This window comes from Hypomesus nipponensis, chromosome 22, assembly GCF_054491055.1.
Source record: "Hypomesus nipponensis isolate SF chromosome 22, ASM5449105v1, whole genome shotgun sequence".
Taxonomy (NCBI): domain Eukaryota; kingdom Metazoa; phylum Chordata; class Actinopteri; order Osmeriformes; family Osmeridae; genus Hypomesus; species Hypomesus nipponensis.
In genome coordinates, this window is record NC_140382.1 from 3,442,617 (window position 1) to 3,468,279 (window position 25,663).

The following is a 25,663-nucleotide window of genomic DNA, read 5'->3' on the forward strand; positions in this document are numbered from 1 at the left end:
GGTAGATTCGTATTTCTGACCGCACATACATATAAAGGACATCTCTGGTTTCGGCAGAGTCTTGGGTCTCGGACAATATCCATATTTTTGGGATTGGACGTATAGTTTTGCGTCTAGGTTAAATTGTTTGAGGTGTGGATTCCAGCTAAATTTGTGATTCTCTCTGCCCAGCTCGTTAGTGATCACAGCTGCGCCATCACCGTGGCAACCAAACAGACACGCACCATGAAAGCAGAATTGGGTGACGTTTTGGAAACTGCCAAAAGAGTTGTATTTCTGACCGCACAGACACATAAAGGATATCAATGGTTTCGGCAAAGTCTTGGGTCTTGGAAAATATCCTTATTTTTGGGATTGGACGTGCAGTTTTGCGTCTAAGTTAACTTGTTTGAGGTGTGGATTCTAGCTACATTTCTCATAATCGAGCTAGCGTGATGGCTCTCCATAACTAATAACGGTTCGACTTTTTTTTCCCACAATCGACAAAATTGGCCAAACAAGGTACGTAGCTACATTGAGCTTAAAGTGTACATAATCTAGCTAGATCGTTTTATTTTAGCAAGTTTTAGAGAAATCTGCAAAAATCGAGGCGCGACTGTCATAGCTTACCGTCATGAACAGCCGAACCAGGTCTGGGGTAAGTGTTTGCTGAAGCTGGCGTTAATCCTACGAACAAACGCTTCGTAACTGGAAAGCTTTTACTTTTAATTGACGATATTGAACACAGATGTTAAGTAACTTGTCTTTACTGTAAATATCTTGTCCGTTGTCAATTTGAAGTAGTAGATCTACATACCAATTTGACACACAACTTGTATGTAAAATAAAGACCTATTGTGATTGTAACATATTTTGTCTCCTGGTTCTACCATTGTCTGAATTCAACAGGTGGAGAATTTTACGACACTATATTGCTATATATTTACAAGATAAAATGTAGTGAGTTGATCATGCATATCTAATAATAAGCAGAGTATTGGGTCTGGGAGCTGAATATGTGGTACCCCAGCCTTTAAGTTCTTCTTTACTATGGTAAAAATCTTTATATAATGGATAATGGATTATGAATTGCTGTTGGGTCCTAAATTGGCCAAAATGGAGATTCTTTGTGTTAAGGGTCAGTGGAGGACCGGAGGTTGCTACAACACAACATCCTCGAAAAACAAGTGGACTACAACATCATCATCTCTACGTGAGTGTGGCAGATGTAAGAATGGATTATCAATCGGTGCCTATGATAAGCCCTCAATACCTCAAGTAGTGCTTTGGTAATGACACATTATTGAAGAGTACATAAAACAGCACTTGTGTCAAGCGTTCTGCAGTTTCAGCTCTGGGTTCACTACTGCATGCCCATGAGTGAGTCACTTAGCTCTAAGTGCCTGCTGGAATCATCTATCTGAATTAGTGGATAACTTGTTAAACTGGGTGCCATGTAAGTCACTCCCTGCGGTCTCCAATAATGAGACTATATTCAGTGTTTGACGGAACATGAAAAGGTCCTTGTAAGCTGAACCTGTGAGACATTCATTATTCATGGCAATGAAGCGTCGCAGGTCTGGCAGACGACTTGGTGAGGACCTTTACGTGGTTTGGTGTGGTTCCATGAGCAGCCTTGTTTCTTCCCCCCTCCTTCCCATCCTTCCTCTTGAAGGGTACACTTGCATTATCGGCAACAGCAGGGACCGCAGCCTGTTTTGCAAGCTCCGGTTAGATTGTGCTGTGTTGGACGAGGGCCACATGCTGAAGAACATGAGATTGCTGCAATACCGCCACCTCCTGGCCATGTCAGTGCACCTTGCTCTTTCTTCTTTCTGCATTTGTGTTGGCCACCTTGTTTGATAATGACCATTATTGATTGAACTAAACAATGATTTGGAGATGAGCATCAGCTGTCCTGTATTTTGCCTCTGTGTCTCAGGCCAGGCATTGGCTTCTCCGCACCGGAACCCCTCTCCATAACAACCTCCTGGAGCTCATGTCTCTAATTGTGGTGGCAATAATTTAGTCTAAGTTCTTAAGTTCTTTACCAAATAACAAAGTTTAAAACAGCACGGAAAACGGCAGCAGAGTATGATGCAAAGTGTTTATTCGAATCTAACACAGAGGATTGATTCGAACAAACATGAGCATGGTCTCGAGATCAGACTGAAATGTTTCTCCGGACATTTGTTCATATATTTGTTCTCCATCATTTTTGATATTTTACCATTGGTACATCATATGTAGTCACAGATTCATGTATGCATTTCACACTCGGTTGGTCCATTGTCACAGAATTTAAATAGCCTGGACTTTCCCTAACTTTCTCCTTCCAGGGCCCACGTGAGGCCTTGCAGCCCAGCTGCACAGGTTATACTGAGTTTAAAGACATAAATCTGTCCTATGATATCTGGGCCTTGTAGTTCCCTATCTGGGTCTTGTAGTCCTTCCGGGAAGAAACCTACACACACACGCTTCTCTCTCTTGCACTCAAACTATCTATCTGGTCTTCCACATTTTGGCCTCTATGTCTTCTATGTTTTATAATACTGTAGTACTAATCAGTCAACAGCTTTGCATCTGGTTTTCAGTAATATATCTTATAAAAGTAAAAAGGAGATTAAGAGGTTTATTTTCAATCATATAATCTATAAACATTTCTATATCTTCATAAATACAGCAGTGTGATGTTTTTTTTCGGTTTCCCTTACGTACTCCCATCCAGTGCCCAGGTGAGGCCCAGCTGTACTGGTTATACTGAGTTTAAAGAAAAATATGTCCTCTGATATCTGGGCCTTGTAGTCCCTTGCCTGGGCAGTTGTAGTCTTTCCTGGGTGAATCCTACTCACATACTTCTCTCTCTGGCACTCAAACTCTGCTTATCTGGACTTCCACATTTGGCTTTATTTCTTCTATGTTGTAAAGTCAATACCAATCAATCAACACCTTTGCATCATGTTTTCAATAATATAGCATATATCAATTATATAGTACCATGATCATTTCTCCATCTGCATGATTACAACAGTGTGCTGATAATTCTTCATCATAATCATCTTCATTATGCCAGACATGTTCTCCAGCAGCACCTCCCAAATTGCTAAGATCTTCTCCATTGTAAAGCTAAAACCAGAAGGCACATACAAAATAGAAAATCCCAATAGGAACAACAGCTTAGAAATCTGTCATGATTTCCCTCTGATTTCTGTATTATCAGAAATCTTCAGAGGAACACTCTTTGAGAAGGAGAGAGGATATCCCACACCAAGCTCATCATCAAACCTTTTATCCTCAGGAGGGTCAAGAGCAAGGTTAAGATTTGTAGTTAACAACTTCCTATGCCCCTGTTGATGGTCAGGTCTCTAAGAATGCTATACATGAAACAGATTTCTAGATTTGTTACTATTTGGCTTTTAAACAGATAGCAACTTCATTGATCCCGTAAGTGAGAAGCAGCAGCAGCTGTATAACAACTTGCTTCAGAAGCTCAAAGGATCCACCAATGCAGAGAGTATGTTTGGCTACAGGATGTGAGGTTGGGGGTCGATAAGTTTAAAGAAGGAACTGTTGAGACTTATATACACATCGGTAACACATTGATATTTTGGCTCTGTACTGTTTTTTTAATGATCAAAAATAATGAAAGATGTGTGTCTTATATACATATATATTTGTTGTTGTATTTGCAATATATAATTAATAAAGTAATAAAATGATTACATTAAAGGATGGAAAAAATTGTAAATAAAATACTACATAATTAGGACATTAACAAATCCAGAAATTGTTGGATTAACGTGATTATTAATAATCCTTTCTTTTTGGTGTTTTGTTCAGAGTGGGAAATGACCAATGTGATGATGCAGTTGAGAAGGATGGCCAATCACCCTCTGATGCACTGGCAACATTACACTACCATCAAACTGGCAGCAATGAGTCAACTCATAAGACTCATAAGACATTCGTAAGAAAGGCTGAGGACCATGCTTGGTCGTAATTCATTAGAAGAAGGAACAGATGTCCGAAACCACTTGTAACAGATGAGGCTTTATTCAAAAATGTGGTTTGACCCCTGACCTATACAGGAGTGTCAACCCAGCACTGATCCAGGAAGCCATGGAGGTCATGACAGACTTTGAGCTGCATCAGTCCATAAAGGATTATCAGATGAACACAGACAGTCTCCTGGACTCCTGCAAACTCAACCAGCTTACTGAGCAACGAGCCTCACATAAAAGCAGGGTATGAGTACTGGATGTAGGCACATGCACAGACACAAAATCAACAGCGGATCATTTATTCGCTTCTACCCAAAGCTTCATCCTGTCCGACATTTGCATTTATTAATTTAGCAGACGCTTTTAACCAAAGCGACTTCCAAGAGAGAGCTTTGCAAAGTGCATAGGTCACTGATAATAACAACAAGATAGCCCCAAAGCATTGCGGGTAGCCAAAACAAGAAGCACACATTGTGAACAACCAAAAAATAATTGCCAAAGGGAAAAACCACAAGAGCAAGTAGTTAAGCAAGTTACAATTAAACAACATGAATCTCTTAAGTGCAAGTGTACCTGTAGAAGAGCAATGAACAGTAAAATAAAATAAAAATAAGATCAACTAAAATAGAATATTTTGCAGCGAATACAACAGTTTAAATCAGCTACCACTAACCAACAAGAGCAACAAGTCTCTAAGCAAGAGTCATCGTGATCCTTGAGGAAACTAGAGGTGGGGAGTTGATTCCACCACTGGGGGGGCCAGGCAGGAGAAGAGCTTGTGTTGGGACCGGGCGGTCTTGAGCAGTGGGACCACCAGCGGGTGTCTGAAGAAGACCATAGGTGGCGGGTGGAGGTGTAAGGCTGCAGGAGAGACTTGATGTAGTCGGGTGCAGTCCCGTTCACTGCTCTGAAGGTCAGTACCAGGGTCTTGAATCTGATACGGGCCATGATGGGAAGCCAGTGGAGGGAGATGAGGACCGGAGTAACAAGGGACGTCTGGGTAGATTGTAGACCAGGCGGGCTGCTGCGTTCTGAATCCTCTGAAGAGGCGGGTTGCGCATGCTGGGAGACTGGCGAGCAGCGAGTTGCATTAGTCCAACTTGGAGAGGACAAGTGCTTTGACAAGCAGCTGGGTGGAGTGCTCAGACAGGTATTTCCTGATCTTCCGGATGTTGTAGAGGGTGAATCTACACGACCGGGAGACCACAGCAATGTGGGCCGTGAGGGAGTGCTTGTCATCCATGGTAACCCCAAGGTTCCTGGCAGAGGATGAGGGGGTCACCGTCGCAGATCCCAGGATGATTGAGAGGTTGTGGGAGATGGAGGGTTTGGCCGGGATGATGAGAAGTTCTGTTTTGGCGAGGTTCAGCTGGAGGTGGTGCTCGGTCATCCAGGTGGAGATGTCTGCGAGGCAGGCCTCAATCCTAGCTGAGATCCCCGGATCGGTCGGGGGGAACGACAGGTACAGCTGCGTGTCGTCAGTGTAGCAGTGGTAGGAGAAGCCATGGGAGGTGATGATTGGTCCAAGTGAGGTGGTGTACAGAGAGAAGAGGAGGGGTCCAAGGACGGAACCCTGTGGGACACCAGGGGAGAGCTGGCGAGGGTCTGACAGTTTGCCTCCCCAGGAGACCTTGTAGAATCTTCCTGACAGGTAGGATGAGATCCACTGGAGTGCAGTGCCAGTGATGCCCATTTCAGAAAGTCTGTAGAGCAGGATCTGGTGGTTAACCATTACAAACGCTGCAGAAAGGTCCAGCAGAATGATGACGGATGACCAAAAAGCCGCTCTGGCAGACTGGAGGGCAGTGGTGACTGAGAGGAGGGCAGTCTCTGTGGAGTGGCCAGTCTTGAAGCCCGATTGGTTGGGGTCATCCTTCTACCTCCCTTCCCCTAGGTCTCTCTTCTCTGCCCATAAAACCAGTCAACAGTGGCAGTCCTAGCACATTTTGCGCTCAGGGCGAGTTTATCACTTGCCGTGACATAAAAAATGCCGCCCCGGGCGACTGCCCGGTCTGCCCGTGCCTAAAACAGCCCCTGACAGTTATCCTTGCACTCCTTGTCCCCTGCATGTCCCACAGCTCTCAATAATAATCATTCGTCCCCAAAAGCCCCGAACCAAGGCCAAATCCCAATACTCCCCCTTACCCCTTCCCCTTAGTTAACCCTAGCCCTTGGCCCTCAAAACTGAGGGGTAAGGGATACATATCCCTTAGAAATGGGACGCCACTCGGTTACAGGTACGTTATCTAGCACGTTTCAATATCTCCAAAGCAAGTCGTATTATGAACTGATATTAAATGGAATTTGCTGCCAATGGAGTTTACTTAAAACTGTAGACATGCTAGTCAGAGAAATGCGGACTGTTGTGCAATTCAGCACTGTAACATTAGCGTACCAAACTAGCGATTTTTTGAAACGTTTCAATTAGGAAAATGGTTGCAATGACTGTCAACATTTTCTTATAGATTAATTAAGACGAAAATATTACATTTATCGGACTCTCTGGATAAACTGGCCGATATAGCCCTAGGTTTCAAGTAAGCTCTCGATCTTACTTGGTTTTAAGGGGTGTATACCCCTTAGTCTTAGCCCTACCCCTTGCTCAAAAAGAGTATTGGGACACCACTTGCTCTCACGTGAACGCGCAAACCTCAGGGTAAGGGGTTAGGGGGAGTATTTATCTATTTTCTCTGTTTCTGTCCCATTGTCTTATCTCTCTCTCTCTCTTTAAATGTGTATATTAAGCCTTCTCAATGGCAGCTTATTCCGTTCTCTTGAATGACAACAGTAGTTCAGACTTTAAAGTTGAATTGCTCCCATTTTTTGTATGTATTTTTTTAGAAGTCATTGTTTTTGTTGGGGATGCAATTAATATACCCTATATATATATATATCTATATATATATATATCATATATTCAAACGCCATACACGTGTCCCCTTGATGTTTTATGTATTTCCTACTTGTCTGTCACTGCACAATGCACATGGGAACCATTGTATTCTTGGTGTTCGCCGACGGATTAGGCTGTGCGTTGCACCGTCATAACAAACAAACAAACCACACGGCTTAAGAGATGAGGTTGGAAATATATTTATATTTCTTTCGGGTGTTTTTAAAATATTCACTTGTTTGTTGTTGTTCCTATCATTATTAGCCATCTTAAATGATCTAAATGTTAAACATCGATGCGAGTGGTTTGTTGGCCAGCTAGCAGCTGTAGCCTATTTGTGGTGCGGCTCATCGCTGAACAACTTTCTATTGGCTAAACTTTATCCATCTATTTGACTAAACGGCAATTTTTCCCAAACAGGTGAGCCTTGTTGCTCTCATCTCTTTCTGTGAGGGTGGTGATGAGTGTCAGCCTAGGGACCTTGCCTGGTCTTAAAAGGATATGAAGTATATGGTGAGAGAACAGCTTTTGGCAACACTTTGCGTTAGGTTACATTAACTACCTTTAGTAACAACCACAGTAGAAACCGCTAGTTACACTTAACAAAGGTTTAGGTGTACAAGTTATTGCACAAGTGAGACTTGGTATGGGGGATATTGGGTAAGTGGGTGTTAAAATGTTGATTCCATAACTTTTAACTGCCCCATTATGACATCCACTTACTGCCTCCCCCCCCCATTCCTTTTTACAATTAATCGTGAAATAGTATAGTTATTAACAATAATAACTTATACCACAAACACTTAATCCCTTTGAATTACGAAGCAGTTCCTTGTTTTTACAAAAGGGATTGTAATGTACATGGCAGTTCATTTAACATTAATGTGAAATGTTACCCTGATTTATTTTTTATTTGTTGCTATTATTTCCAGCCTAAAGTAAATTTTCATAAAGCTAACTAGTTCTCTGATCCCTCTCACAGAGGATCCGTTGGCTTTGTCTCGTCGTCATCAGCCTTTCTGTGTTGTTTTGGTATGGCCATTTGATCCACTCAGAGGGCTCCACTATAATGCCCAACACGGGACTCCAGGGGTACACTAAGATCAGTCTTGGCTTGATGCACCAGGTGGGCACATGGCGAGGGGCTGATTAAAAAGCAACAACATTCATTGTTCAATATCACAAGTGTGTCATTTGAAGGGTGAAGTGTAATTCCATTTCAGAAAGTTGCCAGATTATGACATACAATATTATTATGACTGTCCTCAAAAGTAATTTCGTATTGTTATTGTAAATCTGTGTAATATGCATCCTATCTGTGACTTTTTCTTTAGTTCCTTAACATGCACTGTAGCCAATGTGCCTTGGTGTCAAGCTCAGGGCAGATGCTGGGTGCTGGCATCGGCGAGGAGATTGACAAGACAGAATGTGTCATCCGCATGAACAACGCGCCCACATCCGGTTACGAGAGGGATGTTGGCAGCCGAACCAGCCTGCGTGTAGTGTCCCATACCAGTGTGCCCCTGCTACTTAAAAATGAGTCCTACTATTTCAAGCATTTGGCTGACACCACCTATGTATTCTGGGGTCCTGAGAGGAACATGAAGCAGGATGGAAAGGGACGCATCTTCAACATCCTACAGAAGGTTGCCAGGAAGTATCCAAAGGCGAAGCTGTACGTAGTGACCAGGGAGAAGATCCAGTACTGTGACAGTATATTTCAGAATGAGACTGGTAAAAACAGGTAGAGACCATGCACTTTATAATTTACAACTCTCTCACTTTCTATGACTATGCTCTCTTAGGTGTTTGTTCCAAACTCTGACAATTGCTGTCATGTTGGTTCTCTTTCAGGATGAAGTCGGGGGCTTTTCTCAGCACAGGTTTCTTCACCATAATCCTGGCCATGGATGTGTGTGACAGTATCCATGTTTACGGCATGATAGATGACAATTACTGCAGGTGACACATTTATTTATCAATCAAATTCAAACTAATCCACAAATACTGTAGGCCTATATTTTGGTTGGGGTGTTCACCACTACGCCTTTCTTTTCCCCTTGTCTCTGTGTAGCCGTGCCAATCATAGTGTTGTACCATACCACTACTACGAGCGGAGTCGGGTAGACGAGTGCCGAATGTACCGGGTGCACGAACGTGCACGCCACGGTGGCCATCGCTTCATCACAGAGAAGACCATCTATGCCAGGTGGGCATTGCATCACAAGATGGCGTTCAAACATCCATCTTGGAGACTACAGGACGAGGAGCACAGAGGATGGGGTGGCTAAATGTGTCAGTTGATCCTCACCTTTGACATACAGGAGAGTACAGTATAATGGTGTACTGGTAATACTTTAGTTAGAATGGCCCTTTGTTTTGTTTGATGACATAACTGTATTGGTGTCCATGGTTATCTTGCTAACCCGCTTAGAAGCTTAATGATGTTGTTCCAAAGAACTTGCATCTATGGCTCATGGACAATTTCATTGCCAACATTTCAAGAGGTCAGTATTTTGGTGATTGACTTGTGTCCTTTTTAAAGCCTCATAATGGCATCTTAACTACTATTTCAACCCCATTATTGGACATTACAACAACATCTTGATATTTTCAAAAACTCGATGGTGCCTTTATCGTCTTTTTCTATTGTTTTCTTTGTAGTGCTTCATTGCTCTATGACTCAGTGGCCATCCATTGACAACCGTATTTCACACTGTACTCTGCTAACTTATTTTCTTTGGACTGAAGCTCATAGTTGGTTGCACCAGACATTTTTATGTATATTGTCTTATATGAATGCAAAATGTCTCTAAACATTGTCTAAAATGAACTGAATGTCATACTCTTGTTTGTGTGATTCACAAAAAACTGCAGTCCTGTTAACTGATTAACTGCGAGACACAATGGTCCAGCACTACATAGGGTAATTACGTCGTCGTCGTCGTCATCTGCCGCTTGTCCGGGGATCGGGTCGCGGGGGCAACAACCTAAGCAGGGAGGCCCAGGCTTCCCTCTCCCCGGCCACTTCCACCACCTCTTCCTGGGGGACCCCGAGGCGTTCCCAGGCCAGCCGAGTGACATAGTCCCTCCAGCGTGTCCTGGGTCTTCCCCGGGGCCTCTTCCCAGTGGGACGTGCCCGGAACACCTCACCAGGGAGGCGTCCAGGAGGCATCCTAATCAGATGCCCGAGCCACCTCAGCTGGCTCCTCTCGACGCGGAGGAGCAGCGGTTCTACTCTGAGCCTCTCCCGGATGACCGAGCTTCTCACCCTATCTCTAAGGGAGAGCCCGGACACCCTGCGGAGAAAGCTCATTTCGGCCGCTTGTATTCGCGATCTCGTTCTTTCGGTCACTACCCATAGTTCGTGACCATAGGTGAGGGTAGGAACGTAGATCGACTGGTAAATAGAGAGCCTCGCCTTTCGACTCAGCTCCTTCTTCACCACGACGGACCAATGCAGAGCCCGCATCACTGCGGACGCCGCACCGATCCGCCTGTCGACCTCGCGCTCCATTCTACCCTCACTCGTGAACAAGACCCCGAGATACTTGAACTCCTCCACTTGGTTCAGGATCTCCTCCCCCGGGTAATTACAAATTGAACATATTTAATTTTTTATTTGAGATTTTTAAACCACACGTGGTTTGTGCCTTTTTGTTCATTTTATTTTATATCATAGTTTTAACCTTGACTGAAGATCATGTCTTGTCTTTATAAATCTTGTTACAAAGATTGATTCCATACACACAAACAAAACATCTCATGTTGGTCATGCTTTTATGCCTTATCTATCTTGACTCTGATGTGATCAGTGTTTTAAGATGCCACAGTCCATTTCAAAGAATACTTTGTGAACTTTCAAAGTTGTGGATAAATATAAAAGAATGTGCTGCTGCAGAAATTACTCTTATAGAAAATTACAATGTGCTCTAAACATTTCATTTGAAATTTATGGTTGATTCCAAAGATTAGTCTTGTAAGATGTTTACATTGAGTGACTCAAAATACTGTAAATAAAATTTATGAATCTTTATAAAGTAAAATGTGGTCCGTTTTAAATATAGCTTTACGTTTTTACACAGCCAAGTAGCTTGTTATTTGGTCCTTGAAAATGTATGGAGTCAAATTAGGGTCAAATGATAATTTGCAGTGGCAGACAAAGATTTGCAGGAGCAGAAAACGATTTGCAGGAGCAGAATAAGATTTGCAGGAGCAGAAAAAGTGTTTGTCTAAAATAATTTGCATAATACAACACTTTTTTACAGATTCAAAACTATTTATGGTCCTTCAAATCTTTTCCTGCTCCTGCAAATCTTTTTCTGCTCCTGCAAATCTTGCTCTGGTCCTGCAAATCTTGTTCTGCGACTGCAAATCGTTTTCTGCGACTGCAAATCTTTTGCCGTGTCAAAATCTGGTCAAAAAGGTGTCCTATCAGCACGTTGCTTGTTGAGTAGCCGATCAGAATGCTGCTCACCGACTGCAGCAAATATGGACACACGCAGGTTGACTACACACTTCGAGATCTTCCTCACACTAACAACATTTGTAAGATTGTCGAAAATCATTCTTAATGTTACCCACAGTCAAACATGTAGCCTAATTTCATAATCTAAATTTGCTTTCAAGAGTGTACTGAGTTTATACTTAAAATTGTACACACAAACTTGTAAAACTGTGCATTTGATGTTAAAAAATTCATGTATTGATGGCTAATGCTAACAGGGTACCTAGAGGTCTCACCAAAGAAGCGTAATGAAATTAATAATGTTAATAATGTAAAAAAATGCTAAAACACCAACAGGTAAAGATGCCTTTTTATTTTGAAGTGATACTGTGTTGTGATATAGCCTAATACTGTTTTGTACAATAGTATCTGAGTTGGTAGACTGTCGTCAAGTGCAGTGTTACTTGTCCATTAAGTACACACTTCTGCAGATTACTGTACCTGTTCAGGATGGATAGGAGACAAAGCAGCCGAACCGCAGCTTTGGTGCTGCTTAGTGGCTTGTGTGAGCACTATATGGGAATTGTTACCACACTACCTTAAGTAATGATTGATGTACATATATTTAAATCTTTACCTTTAAACAAGACATCAGAAAATAAAGTGCATTATTTTTGTACTACGTCTCATTCCGCATTCATTTAATTGAATAACCCATAGTGGGGAATACCGGGTCCATGACCCCTTTGTCCTAGCTACCTCTGATTCTTAGCCAAGCTTCAGTCTTGTCGAGGTTACATCAATAAGATCAAACGTTTGATTTGAGTAACTTATTTTGTCAATTCATAACATTCACATTTCTCTTGTGCTCTGAGAGTGTGTGATTGTGTGAGTAATATTCCCCTCTTACATATGGTGAGTTCAGGTAATGTGGGACATCAGGTAAAGTGGTACAGTTATGCATTTTGATGATTTAATCATGTGCAAAACTGACATCCAATCACCAGAGCTGATCTTGACTCGTAAACACAACACTTCTAGTCACTGCAGTGGTTTTTATTTGGCTGACATCATCAGAGTAGGTGTGATCTGGCTTGACAAGAGGTCTATACAGAAAAAAACGCATCGAAAGTTCAGCTGCAAATGACATTATATTTCTCAATGATAAGGCTGGCAAAGGAATTTAAAGGAAGTTACAGTGAGTACTATGGCAGCATATTGAAGGGGGTTAACCACTGATTAAAACACACACAAATGTGTAAAATAATGCTTTGTTAGAAGAAAAAAAATATTTTATGTGACTGTCCCACATTACCTGACATGATTAGGTAATGTGGGACAGCACTTTTCAGGTAAACTGGGACATCTAGTAATGCTGTGTTTATGCTATAAAAGTAATGTTATTCGACAGTTCTCAAATGTTTAATACCAATGCATCATACTGCACTTAAGTTCCCAACTAAATAACAACTACACTGTCATCGAACCAGCCCTTTCCGACTTGTAAGCTTGACCTCTAACGCTAGTCCAACAAAATGCTAACGCAGCGGGACTAGCTAGCTAGCACATAGACTGCAGATCACTAAGGTTTACATCAGTTACACATATGCCTATTGTATAAGTCAACCCCCACAACTAGATGAATCTTGCCACACCCTTGCACTTAGCATTGTTGTATATAAACAAATTATTATTATATTAGCAGACTAGGCTGACAGACAATGACTGTCCCACTTTACCAGACAAGCTGTCCCACATTACCTGAAAATGCTGCCTGAGTGAGAGAGGGGGTCATGTTATGTTTGAAAGTGTGTAGCTTCTAAAATATTCCCATTTCATTCCAACATAAAAATGTTCTTAAGCCCTAAAACGATTTACAGAAACACCACTGGGGCAAGTTAACAGTTACTTGTAAGTCTACTGGAGCCTCTACCAAAAAGGGTTCCCACATTACCTGAAATCACCCTACTGGTTATGCAGCATGGATACTGCAAACAACTTCACATAATGCTAACCTTACTCTATCAACTAAGAGTTGCACATTAAATGTACGGCCTAGTCATGACTGCAATTTTTACAATGAGATTAGTGGATTTTTGATGTCATCATGTTGTGGGAAAAAAAACACCATACTGTTGTAATTATGAATATGGTTAATGATTATGGATTCAATGAAACTTGTAATCACCTTTGTAGTACATGCATATTATAGGAAACCAGATGCAAAGCTGTTTGCTGATTATTGTTATTCCTAAACAATAGTCGGAGACATGAAGCCCAAAAATAAGGTTTAAATAATTAAAGGATGAGTGGGGGAGAGGAGCATGTGTATGCCTTCATAAAGGACCAGGATGCATAGCTGTATGCATCCTGCATATTTGTGGCCTTACGCCCAGAAGCCTAATGCAGCTGGCTGTTCAAGGTCAGAAAGTGCCTAATTGGAAGAAGTGTCTACGTAGGAAAGTACCTGTTTTGAATCCCCTGAGACAAGGGATCCGCTTTGTAAGATTACCTATTGTCTGCGAAACCAACAAAATATCGTACCATATTAACATACAATGGGGAGAAAGACTATATAAGTTAAATTGTACGGAGAAAACTTCAGTCTGATCCCGGGATCACGCTCACGTTCTATTGGGAATCTTTGTTACCTGAGAACCAATAAAACACTTTGCATCAACCCTGCTGAGTTCCAGTGCTGTTTTTCAATTTTGAGAAGTGACTGAAGACGTACAGAACTTTTGTTTCATCAATCAACATGGTTTTTTTCTTAAAACATTTTCGTTTGTTGGCACATCCAATTCTTGCACATGTTTTCTGTAGCTCAGTTCAAAATAAGCAACTTTATCAGGCAGTCGTATCAACTACTTTCCAACCAACCAGAACTCGTGTATTATCTTGTTAGCTAATCGAATGGTTCGTAACAAGATCAGCTGATAGTAAAAACAACAGGTGACCATGCGTCAAATAGCTAGCCTAGTAAGCCTACAAGTCTCGGCACCGTGTCACTGTATGTCTTTAATTTACCTCATTTTCTTCATTTTTTAAATCAGTGGCGGTGATTAAAACTGTTGGGTACTCACTGACCTGGAGATTTATTTGGCTGTGCTCAGTGGCGGATCCAATAAAAAATACTGCCACCCCAATGTTTTTTTTTTTTACGCATTTAGCAGACGCTTTTATCCCAAGCGACTTCCAAGAGAGAGCTTTACAAAAGTGCATAGGTCTCTGATAATAACAACGAGATAGCCCCAAACATTGCGGGTAACCAAAACATGAAGCATATATTGTGAAAAAACTGTCCCAAAGGGAAGAACCATAAGAGCATGTAGTGAAACAAATTACAATTAAATTACATAAACCTCAATCTTCCCATGGAAATATATTATTTGTATATTACGGAACATTTCAATAAATAATATTAATATTACTGTTTAATTTAAACTACAATGTTCTAGCCTAATGATTTACCATAGGGAGTACTGTACCCCCTTACTTTGGGTTTGATTTGCCTCCAGGAGGCCACCCAACAACTTCCTTCTGCCACCCCATTGCCACCCCGAATGAAAATCTCTAGATCTACCCCTGGCTGTGCTCAGGATAGCCAAAAAACCCAAAGAAATATGAAAACATTATTGAGACGTTTTTATACAATGAATACCATAATATGTTGAAAGTTTTTATGTAGTCTTGGCTCTTCCTCTTGTCTTAAGTGGAGACTTAAAATCGGCACTGGCTGACCCTGAATGGGGTAGCCCTTGCAAGTGATCCCCAAAAACCCTGTTATGGTCACCACTGCCAGCGTGTGAGCTAAGCCATTGCAGTGGCAGAATGGGGTCCAGAGAATCAGAGACATGATGCAAACTTTACGGAAATGTATGCTGTCACTGTATAGTATTTCTTTCACTTGGTTTTTAGAAATAGGTTATTGGGCTAAATATAGGGATATTCTAGATGGAACTCATCACATGTTACTTTTTTTCTTTGTGATATGAGTATGATTTCCAACACATTGTATCTGATTAAATAAACTGGTAACATGAACAGCTTCGTCATGTTCTCGCCAGGCAAAAGAAAGCTTAATAGTTATTTTGGTAACAGAAATCTTCCATAATGCAGACTTACAATAGCTTACTGTCAACTTTATATTCAAACGAAATGCCATGAAATTCACACTGCCTTCAATTTAACATCAGTGTAGAATTGTGGCCTGTGTTTTATATGTTCATCCTACAAAACCAAACGCCTATCAATGGATATAACGTGATCTAACAAGACTTGGTAATAATGTATTAAATAAAAGCTTGAGAAGTGTGTCTAAAATAGCCTATACTTTATTGAACATTTGTCTTTAAAAGAGGCATATTAACAGAACTATATAGGCTACAAAACATTTCGATCAGATATAAGTGGGGGTGAAACATAGTCACTGAGGACATTCATTGTCCCACAAAAGCAGTCTGGCTTGATGACACGATCAAAAAAGAATAATGGGTGTGTTTAACCAAAGCTTCTGAAGGCAAGACTACTATTATTTAAATATATATAATTTCCTATTGTGGTTATCAGTTAAAGTAGCTATTAATCTTCGTATTTGCTCCAGATAGACATGTCAACATTTTATGCTCGTGCTTAACATAATATATTTGGATCATGTCATGAACGTTTTTACGAAAAAATAAATGTTTTAAAATAACTCGAATAAACTATATTAACATTTCATGTATGTGTGCCCTTACAAAAAAGAAGTATACTTCAAGTTTATTTTGTAAGTATACTTAGTATAAAAAGTATAATATTATCATGTTACTTAAAGTATACTAGCAGTGTACTTATTTATATACTTGAACCGTGTACATTAATTCTTTTAGCTAATATTGTGCTTTTATAGCTTATTGTCATGAGTATCTGGCAGTTTTCAGAAATACATCGGTGATTGGACGGCAATGTAGGCTACCACAATTGTTCCCAATTGTGAAGCTGGAAAGTATTAATTAGTGTTAAATTTACAGTAGGTCTAATGTTTCACAGTGAAAAAACATTGACATTTGATGTCTGAAAAACGAAAACTACCATTTTTTGTTTTACTACTAATGATTTCCTTTTTGCAGTTCAACAGATCTAGACACAATGCCTTGTTAATGAGGGTTTCTCTGCTGTTTAAAACCACACCTGTAGATGGCGCTGTGTTAGTAACCTCCCGTTATGACAAGCTCATGTGTGAGCCGCGAGAATCCACGGACCCAAAGGAACGACCCAACGCCAACGGAAAATATTTTCACGTCATCGTGAACTGTGTTCAGCTCATCATCTTTTAATCAGGTGGGTAAATGTGTTGACATCTCATGAAATGTAAAACATTAGTTAAACTTCGAAGACTGTGTGTTTTAATGAAACATTTAGCTACTATTCCTGGTACTTTTTGTGTATGCTATAGCTCTAATCTCCTATCCTGGCTCTGCCCTCCTACGTACTTCAACTCAATTTGGATTTTGCTTCTGTACTCGGTCTGGCCATTCGGTACGTAAGTCAGATTTTGCAGGTTGATTTTCTACTGGGGAATCAGCAAACAGAGGGAGTGGCTGAGAACGATGATGTTGATGTTGTGCGCTAGTTTGTGTTGTAGTTCCGTAAAGGCGGCGGAGAAAGATGAAAGAGCAAAGCCATTCAGTTCGTTGTGGCAACACAGACGAATATCTATAAACTAAAGCCAGAGCAAGAACAAGTTTTGCTGAGTTTTGTTGGTGGCCATGATGTTGTGGCCTTCCTCCCCACGGGGTTCGGGAACAGTTTGATTTTCCAGCTACAGCAGCGAGCTAGCGTTACAGTAGTGGTGAAGGAATTGGTTAAGGCGAACGCTAGCGATTGGTTATGGCAGATCAGAGCGGCTCTGGGCAGATTTAGCATTACATTTACAGATCCAATAGTTTTAAACTTCAACAGAGTACCCGCCTACAAGGAAGTCAACGCTTGTCAATGGAGCGAGGCCAGACAAATATGTTGTTTGTTGAAAACAAATTCAACCCAAGCGCTTTTTCGTGACGTTGTTGATTACGTTACTGTTGATCATCTGTCCATCATCGTATAAAGCCCGCCCTGGCAATTTCATTGGTCCGCCCAGCTCCTGGTTTTATATAGTTTGTCCCCAATACGAGGCCCTCCAGACCCAACTTCCCGACCAAATTTTTATGTGGGCGGGGCTAAATTGGGTTGACAGCCAGGCTAGTTTGCCACAGTAATGTCGATGTAATTCGGACAAAGTGCAATTGAATATTTTCCCAGACAAAAACTACACTACAAACTCTTTAGTAGTAGCCAGTAAGATTAGCATGGTAGTATTGCTACGAGTATAATGCTAGGTCACTTAGCGTTAGCTAAGGTAGCTAGCTAGCCTACAGTTTTGGAAAAATAACCAACTGCGCTGTGGGGACTTTTGGAAATATTTGAAACTCAGTTTAGAATGCGTTAAGCTATGGTTTTTAAATGTCGAAGGGGTAAATGTTAATTTTACATTTGTTTGAACTAATAATTTATAAATAGGCAGCTCCCATGATTTTACTGTACTTTACACATAAGCGCGCAAAATGCATTGTAGCACTGAAAATAATCATTCTGAAAATTATTTTCAGTTTCAAGCTATGCTGTCTTAACTGGCCAGTCGTTATGTATCAGCTTGATCCTGAATTCAAAATGATAGCACTGGACTGACTGTTACACGTTTTTCATGACAAATCAACAACATTTTTAATAAATTAAAGGAATAAATTGAAATAATACAAATTATTACAAATTATTCGGAAATGAAAATAAATTATGTGCACCTGGCACCAGGACACCCGAGGTCTCAGTTTCATGATCGACTTTGTAGTCGTGTCGTCGGACTTGGGGCCGCATGTCTTGGACACTCGGGCGAGGAGAGGGGCGGACCTGTCAACTGATCACCACCTGGTGGTGAGTTGGCTTCAATGGTGGGGGTGGACGACACGTGGAGGGTCTGCTGGGAACGGCTGGCAGAACCCTCTATCAGAAGGAGCTTCAACTCCCACCTCCGGGAGAGCTTTGATCATGTCTCGGGGGGGGCCGGCACATTGAGTCCGAATGGGCCATGTTCCGGGCCTCCATTGTTGAAGCGGCTGACCGGAGCTGCGGCAGTAAGGCGGTCGGAGCATGTCGCGGCGGTAACCCTCGAACCCGGTGGTGGACTCCAGAGGTGAGGGATGCCGTCAAGCTGAAGAAGGAGGCCTATCGGACTTTATTGGCTGGTAGGACTCCAGAGGCAGCTGATGTGTACCGGAGGCCAAGCGGAACGCGGCTTTGGCGGTCGCAGAGGCAAAAACCCGGGCATGGGAGGAGTTCGGCAAGGCCATGGACAATGACTTCAGAACGGCGAAGGTTCTGGACCACCATCCGGCGACTCAGGAGGGGGAAGCAGTGCACTGTCAACGCTGTATACGGTGGGGATGGTGCGCTGCTGACCTCGACGGGGGACGTCCTGGATCGGTGGAAGGAATACTTCGAAGACCTCTTTAATTCCACCAACACGCTTTCCGACGTGGAGGCAGAGTCTGGGGACATCGGGGGCTTCTATCTCTGGGGCTGAGGTCGCCGAGGTGGTTGAAAAGCTCCGCTGTGGCAGGGCCCCTGGGGTGGATGAGGTCTGCCCGGAGTTCCTTAAGGCTCTGGATGTTGTAGGGCTGTCTTGGTTGACACGACTCTGCAACATCGCGTGGACATCGGGGACAGTGCCTCTGGACTGGCAGACCGGGGTGGTGGTTCCCCTCTTTAAAAAGGGGGACCGGAGGGTGTGCTCCAAATTTCGGGGGTCACACTCCTCAGCCTCCCAGGGAAAGTTTATTCAGGGGTCCTGGAGAGGAGGGTCCGTCGGATCGTCAAACCTCGGATTCAAGAGGAGCAATGTGGTTTTCGTCCTGGCCGTGAAACAGTGGACCAGCTCTATACCCTCCGCAGAGTCCTGGAGGGTGCATGGGAGTTCGCCCAACCAGTCTACACATGTTTTGTGGATTTAGAAAAGGCGTTCGACCATGTCCCTTGGGGGCTCATGTGGGGGGGCTCCGAGAGTACGCGGTACCGGATTTCCTGATCGGGGCTGTCCGGTCCCTGTACGACCGGTGCCAGAGTTTGGTCCGCATTGCCGGTAGTAAGTCGAACTTGTTTCCGGTGAGGGTTGGACTCCGCCAGGGCAGCCCTTTGTCACCGATTCTGTTCATTACTTATGGACAGAATTTCTAGGCGCAGCCAGGGCGTTGAGGGGGTCCGGTTTGGTGACCTCAGGATTGTGTCGCTGCTTTTTGCAGATGATGTGGTCATGTTGGCTTCATCGGGCCGCGACCTTCAGCTCTCACTGGAGCGGTTCGCAACTGAATGTGAAGCGGCTGGGATGCGAATCAGCACCTCCAAATCTGAGGCCATGGTTATCGACCGGAAAAGGGTGGAGTGCCATCTCCGGGTCGGGGAGGAGATCTTGACCCAAGCGGAGGAGTTCAAGTATCTTGGGGTCTTGTTCACGAGTGAGGGAAGAATGGAGCGCGAGATCGACAGGCGGATCGGTGCGGCGTCCGCAGTGATGCGGGCTCTGCATTGGTCCTTCGTGGTGAAGAAGGAGCTGAGTCGAAAGGCGAAGCTCTCTATTTACCAGTCGATCTACGTTCCTACCCTCACCTATGGTCACGAACTATGGGTAGTGACCGAAAGAACGAGATCGCGAATACAAGCGGCCGAAATGAGCTTTCTCCGCAGGGTGTCCGGGCTCTCCCTTAGAGATAGGGTGAGAAGCTCGGTCATCCAGGAGTAGCTCAGAGTAGAACCGCTGCTCCTCCGCGTCGAGAGGAGCCAGTTGAGGTGGCTCGGGCATCTGATGACGCCTCTCTGGTGAGGTGTTCTGAGCATGTCCCACTGCAAAGAGGCCCCGGGGAAGACCCAGGACACGCTGGAGGGACTGTCTTCCGGCTGGCCTGGGAACGCCTTGGGGTCCCCCCAGGAAGAGCTGGGCCTCCTTGCTTCGGTTGCTGCCCCCGCGACCCGACCCCCGGACAAGCAGTAGATGACGAGACGAGAGACGAGACGACGATAATAAACTGAGCTTTGAAAACTAGTTAGCTTTTTTTGCAGCTATACTTTGTGTGATGGCATAGCACAGAAACTTGCGTAAACGTCATGCTGAAGTGCTGGCTCTTGCAGCTGACAGTGATGTGCGTTCATTGAACACGTTCATTTTTATGAGAACGATGAACTGAATGAAACGTAATGACAAATAATGAATTGAACGGTGAACACGTTCATATTATCTGAGGTTTAGCTAAAACGTTACGGAATGGTTTCCTTCTCGTAAATAGAGACGCTGTCTAAAATGAATGCTTGCACCGTGTCGTTGCACAGTGCCCGTAAAATGTTCACTATGTAGCTGTAACCCACTCCCTCTGTGCGTCTGCCGCCTGTGTCGATCCCCTCGGCGCTGCTGGTATACTCTGCGTTGTGTTTTAAGTTAGGGATGCAGTGCGGAGAGAAAGAGGCACGGGACGCGGGGTCGAAGATTGTGGCTGAGACCATCAGAGTTTATTTTCACAGATGGAGGCTGGTCCGATCCTTAACGGAGCACAAACAGTTCTTTTCTTACTTTCTTCAGTTAACAATAAATCCACAAAACAAACGATCTTAATGTAAAAAGAATACAGTGTAAAATAAATAGTTCTACGAAGCTAACTGAAATATAGCACTCTACCAAAGTAGCTAATGCTAACCCACCGGCGAGCCAGAATAGTTTTGTGCAAACCAATTGTGTACACCAGTACATTAAAAAAAATTATTTGTAGTACTTGACCCTACTCACTGTATCTATCCACTTAAATAACCAACATATAAATCAATGATGTGAGCGGGTATTTATCAACATATTCACACTGATACCCGCCCGCGATTGACCTGCCTACCTTAACGGAGCACAAACAGTTCTAAATAAGCGTGGCGACCTACCCAGAACGAGTGCTAACTACGGTGGCTCGTAAGGTACAACAACTGCCCCTCTACAGGCCTTAAGGCTACCATCTTACATCTTCCCCTTCCTTACTTGATGGCGTCCCAGCCATCTGACGAGAGTAAGTTCAGAACCACCCAACAAACATATATAAGGTAACTCCAAACAACTTACAACAAAAGTTTAACCTGTGTTTGGTGTAAAAGTAAAGTGTTACGTGTGTGTGGGGATGTGTATGTGTGCGTGTGTAGCTGCCACTCAAGCCTATGTACTACGACGGCTGCTCCACTTACGGCCTGCTGCTCTTTTTGTTTTGATCCTTTGCCACTGCTGCCGTCCTCTCTCTATTTTCTTTTGATCACTTTCTGTCTCCATGACTTGTGACTCACAAGATAGTTTCCTTGGGGGACGCCTATTCCTTTGTGGATTTCTCCTAGGAGAGCTGGGACCCTGAGGAAAGTTATTGCCACTGCCAGTCTCATTTTCCTCCCCGTCACTCATTACCCTCACCTCCATGTCCTCATCCTCTGTGCTTGTGTGCTCGTCCTGACTGTTTGATGGCCCAGGTAGAACTCTGTCAACACTTCCCCCCATATCGTCCTCTGCTGTATCTGACTCCATGTCTGCATCTCTTACATCTGTATCCGGCTCAGACTCCTCTCCTACCGTTTCATCAACCTGCTCCACTGGGAGGAACATGCATTGTGTAAGGAGGTTGTGGTGGATCACCTTTTCTCTTTCTCCATCTTCCTGTCGTACCACATACACCGGGATGTCAGGTTGCTTTTTTACCACAAGGTAGGGGCGGGACTCCCATTTATCTCTCAATTTCTGCCGTCCCTCCACATGACAGACTTTGACTAGGACTCTATCCCCTGGGCTGAAGACTTGACTCCCTGCTTTTAGGTCATAGTACTTTTTCTGCTGTTCCTTAGCGTGTCTAGACATCTGGTTGGCCTGTGCATAGGCCTTAGACAGACAGTCATGCAGGGTCTGGACATAATCGCTGTATTCACTTGGCTCATTATTTGTAGGGAGGCCAAAAATCAGGTCCACAGGAAGCCTGGGGTGTCTACCAAACATTAGATAGTATGGTGTGTACCCAGTCGAATCATGGCGTGTGCAGTTATATGCATGTGTCATGGCGTCCACATGCTCATGCCAGCGGAGCTTCAAGTGTGGCTCTAGTGTCCCCAGCATGTTCAGCAGTGTCCTGTTAAACCTCTCAGTGGTCCCGTTCCCTTGGGGGTGGTATGGGGTTGTGTGGGTCTTGGTGATGCCAGTGCATTTACATAACTCCTTTACAATAGCACTTTCGAAATTGCGCCCTTGGTCTGCATGCAATTTTGCAGGGAAACCAAACCGGCAGAAGAAGTTTCTCCACAGCACCTTAGCCACCGTTGTTGCTTTTTGGTCCTTTGTGGGGTAGGCCTGTGCATAGCGAGAGAAATGGTCGGTAACAATTAGCACATTTTCTATCCCCCCTTTGGATTTTTCCAGGGTCAAAAAGTCCACACATATAAGCTCCATGGGTGTGCTGCTGTGGATGCTGACCAGCGGAGCCCTGAGGCCTGCAGTAGGGGTCTTTCTGAGGCAGCACCTTTCACACTGCTCACACCAAGCTTTGATTTCCTGGAACATTCTTGGCCAGTAAAACCTCTCTCTTGTCATCTGCAATGTCTTCTCAAATCCCAAGTGCCCTGAGTCATCATGGAGAGCGGTTTTGACTGCCGTGCGTAGCCTCTCCGGCAGTACTAGCTGCTCCACTGCACCTCTCTGATGGTCTTGAATGCTCCGATACATGATACCATCTTTTATCACTAACCTCCTCCACTCCTTTAAGAGAAGGCTCACCTGCTCTCCAGCACTGACCCTCTCACTGCGGCTTGGTTTCTGGTTCCGGCTCTTAAAGTGCAAGACTGGACCAACCACCGGATCTTCCTTCTGCCCCGCCCGTATCTCCTGTTTCGTCATGGCAGGGAGTGACTCTGTCCCTACATCCCTATAAGGCTCACTAGTCTCCAGGGCTGGAGCAAGATCGGAACCCTCGGGGGCAGCCACGCTCACACCTGGAGGGATTTCTGGCTCTAGAGTGGTCTGTGTCTCTTCACGCTGTGGGCCACGTACGCGCACCCGCTGAGGACAGGATTGTAAGACCTGCGTGACCTCCTGGTAGGACAAGCGGGAGAGGGCATCCGCATTTGAGTTGCTCAGGCCCTTTTATACTGGATGTCGAAATCAAATGCAGACAGACGAGACACCCACCGCTGACCCGTCGCATCTAGCCTTGCCGAAGTCATCACATACTTCAGAGGGTTGTTGTCTGTCTGGACAAAAAATTTGCGCCCATAGAGATGGTCATAGAATTTATTTATTTAAACTCCAGTTTGTGGGCGGGATACCTTGTCTCCGCTGGGCTCAATCCTCGGCTGGCGTAGGCTATAACTCGCTCAGCCCCATCCTGCACTTGTGCCAAAACAGCACCAAGCCCGCTTCCAGAGGCGTCCGTCTGCAGTACAAAAGGTATGTTGTAATCAGGGTAGCCCAGCACCGGGGCAGTCATCAGACTGTCCTTCAGGGTCTGAAATGCCTTATCACACTCAGAATTCCACAAGAAGGGCGGGTCGGGAGCGGCACCTTTCTTTCCCCCTCTCTTCTTCCGCCTAGGGTCACCAGTGGTGAGGCGATATAAGGGGGCAGCTAGGGTGGAGTATCCCAGCACATATCGCCTGTAGTACCCAGCAAATCCCAAGAACTGCAGCACTTCTTTACGATTTGTGGGCCTTGGCCAGTCCTTGACTTTGCTGATCTTCTCTGGGTCTGTCCTAATTCCCTCAGCAGAAACCAAGTGACCCAAATACTGCACCTCCTTTCTCACAAGCTGGCACTTTGAGGGCCTCAACTTCAAGCCATGTTCTTGGAGCCTATCAAACACCATCTGCAACCTCTGTATATGCTCATCAAATGATTTTGAGAAAATAATGAGGTCATCCAGATAGATCAGGAGGTGGGTAAAGTTGAGATCGCCAAAGCAGCAGGTCATGAGTCTCTGAAAAGTGGACGGAGCGTTCTGCAGCCCGAATGGCATTCTGTTGGCTTCAAACAGTCCCATGGGAGTGCTGAACGCTGTCTTGTGTCTGTCATGCTCTACCACTTCCACCTGCCAGTAACCAGATGTGAGGTCGAGAGTGGAGAAGTACTTTGCTTGTCCCATAGCTTCAAGTGCCTCTTCTATTCTAGGCAGGGGGAAAGCATCTCTTGTGCTGCAGGAGTTGAGCTTCCTGTAGTCGATGCATAGCCTCAGTGACCCATCCTTCTTGGTCACAATCACTACAGGTGATGCATATGGGCTCCTGCTAGGCCGGATAACTCCCTCCGTCTCCATCTCCTTTAGCAACCGTCTGACGTCCTGCCACTGAGAGGGGGGATCTTTCGATATGGGAGCCGGAATGGCTTCGAGTCCACCAGAGGGATTTCGTGCTGCACTGTTTTTGTGTGGCCATAGTCTGTGGGATGCTGTGAGAAAACGCCTGCATTCTTTTCCACAAGCTCTTGAAGGAGAGAGCGTTGTTGCTCATTTTCCACCTCTGCTCCACTAATGTCCACACCCCAGCCTGTCACCACTTGATCGCAGCTCAGGCATGCCTTGTTGTCCCCATCATTATTACCTCCCCCCTCTTTGTCAGCCAACTCCACAACACTGTTTACGAGAAAAGCATTGGCCAGGTGTGTATGTGGCTTGATGGTCAAAGCACGCTGGGACAGGTTCATCACTCTGACAGGGGCAAAACCTCTCTTAACATCAACAAGAACTTTGGCAACCAAGAGGTTTTGTTGGAGTTGTAGGGAGGGGTGACCTTCAATCAGGGCTGTGTATGTTTTTCTCCGTGGGCCAACAGTAATGTTACACCATAAGTCCATTTCCTTTCCGGCCGGGATGTGAATCTTACGGCCAGTATACACAGCAGGGCCTACCATGTCATCTGTGTCTCTTTGTTCAGTGCCTTCAACCTCCTGTAGAGCCGTATACCATTCTGGATGGCTTTCTTTTATCCGATGGAGAAACTGCTGGCCAAAGGACGCTTGGAGGTAGGTTCTGGAGGCCCGAATGACATTGGTCCCTACAAGCAGAGGGACGGAGGAGCGATATTCCGAATCAGGAACAACGAAAGCTGGTACATCCTTGAACTCTTTTCCCAGTGCTCTCAGTTAAATGCGAAGGACACCAGTGTGGGGCACCCTCTGGTCTCCAGCACCCTCTATGGGTATTTTGGAGGGCTGTAGCTTTTGCTGTTTAAGGGTGGGGTGATTCCGCCAGTATCTATGGGTAATACTGGTTATTTGAGAGCCAG

General features: G+C 44.3%; 1 protein-coding gene across 7 annotated transcripts; it reads left to right on the plus strand.

The window, feature by feature from the left end:
* The first annotated feature begins 208 nt into the window (after window positions 1-208).
* Window positions 209-11,999, plus strand: st6galnac4 (ST6 (alpha-N-acetyl-neuraminyl-2,3-beta-galactosyl-1,3)-N-acetylgalactosaminide alpha-2,6-sialyltransferase 4). 7 transcript variants are annotated; one of them, XM_084686873.1, is made up of 11 exons: window positions 209-501; window positions 1,117-1,192; window positions 3,200-3,293; window positions 3,404-3,493; window positions 3,820-3,946; window positions 4,068-4,224; window positions 7,294-7,386; window positions 7,856-7,999; window positions 8,208-8,617; window positions 8,728-8,835; window positions 8,948-11,999. In XM_084686873.1, the coding sequence occupies exons 7-11, from the start codon at window positions 7,375-7,377 to the stop codon at window positions 9,162-9,164; spliced, it is 891 nt and encodes a 296-aa protein (XP_084542999.1). In that variant the 5' UTR covers window positions 209-501; window positions 1,117-1,192; window positions 3,200-3,293; window positions 3,404-3,493; window positions 3,820-3,946; window positions 4,068-4,224; window positions 7,294-7,374; the 3' UTR covers window positions 9,165-11,999. The 7 variants fall into 7 exon arrangements, with proteins under 7 accessions (XP_084542999.1, XP_084543001.1, XP_084543000.1 ...); XM_084686875.1 differs by having other exon boundaries at window positions 209-393; XM_084686874.1 differs by lacking the exons at window positions 3,200-3,293; window positions 3,404-3,493.
* Window positions 12,000-25,663: the final 13,664 nt, after the last annotated feature.

Coding starts and splice junctions, on each gene's coding strand:
- st6galnac4 (XM_084686873.1), top strand. Junction 8,000..8,207: donor GTCTTGGCTTGATGCACCAG/GTGGGCACATGG, acceptor CTTTTTCTTTAG/TTCCTTAACATGCACTGTAG. Junction 8,836..8,947: donor ATAGATGACAATTACTGCAG/GTGACACATTTA, acceptor GTCTCTGTGTAG/CCGTGCCAATCATAGTGTTG.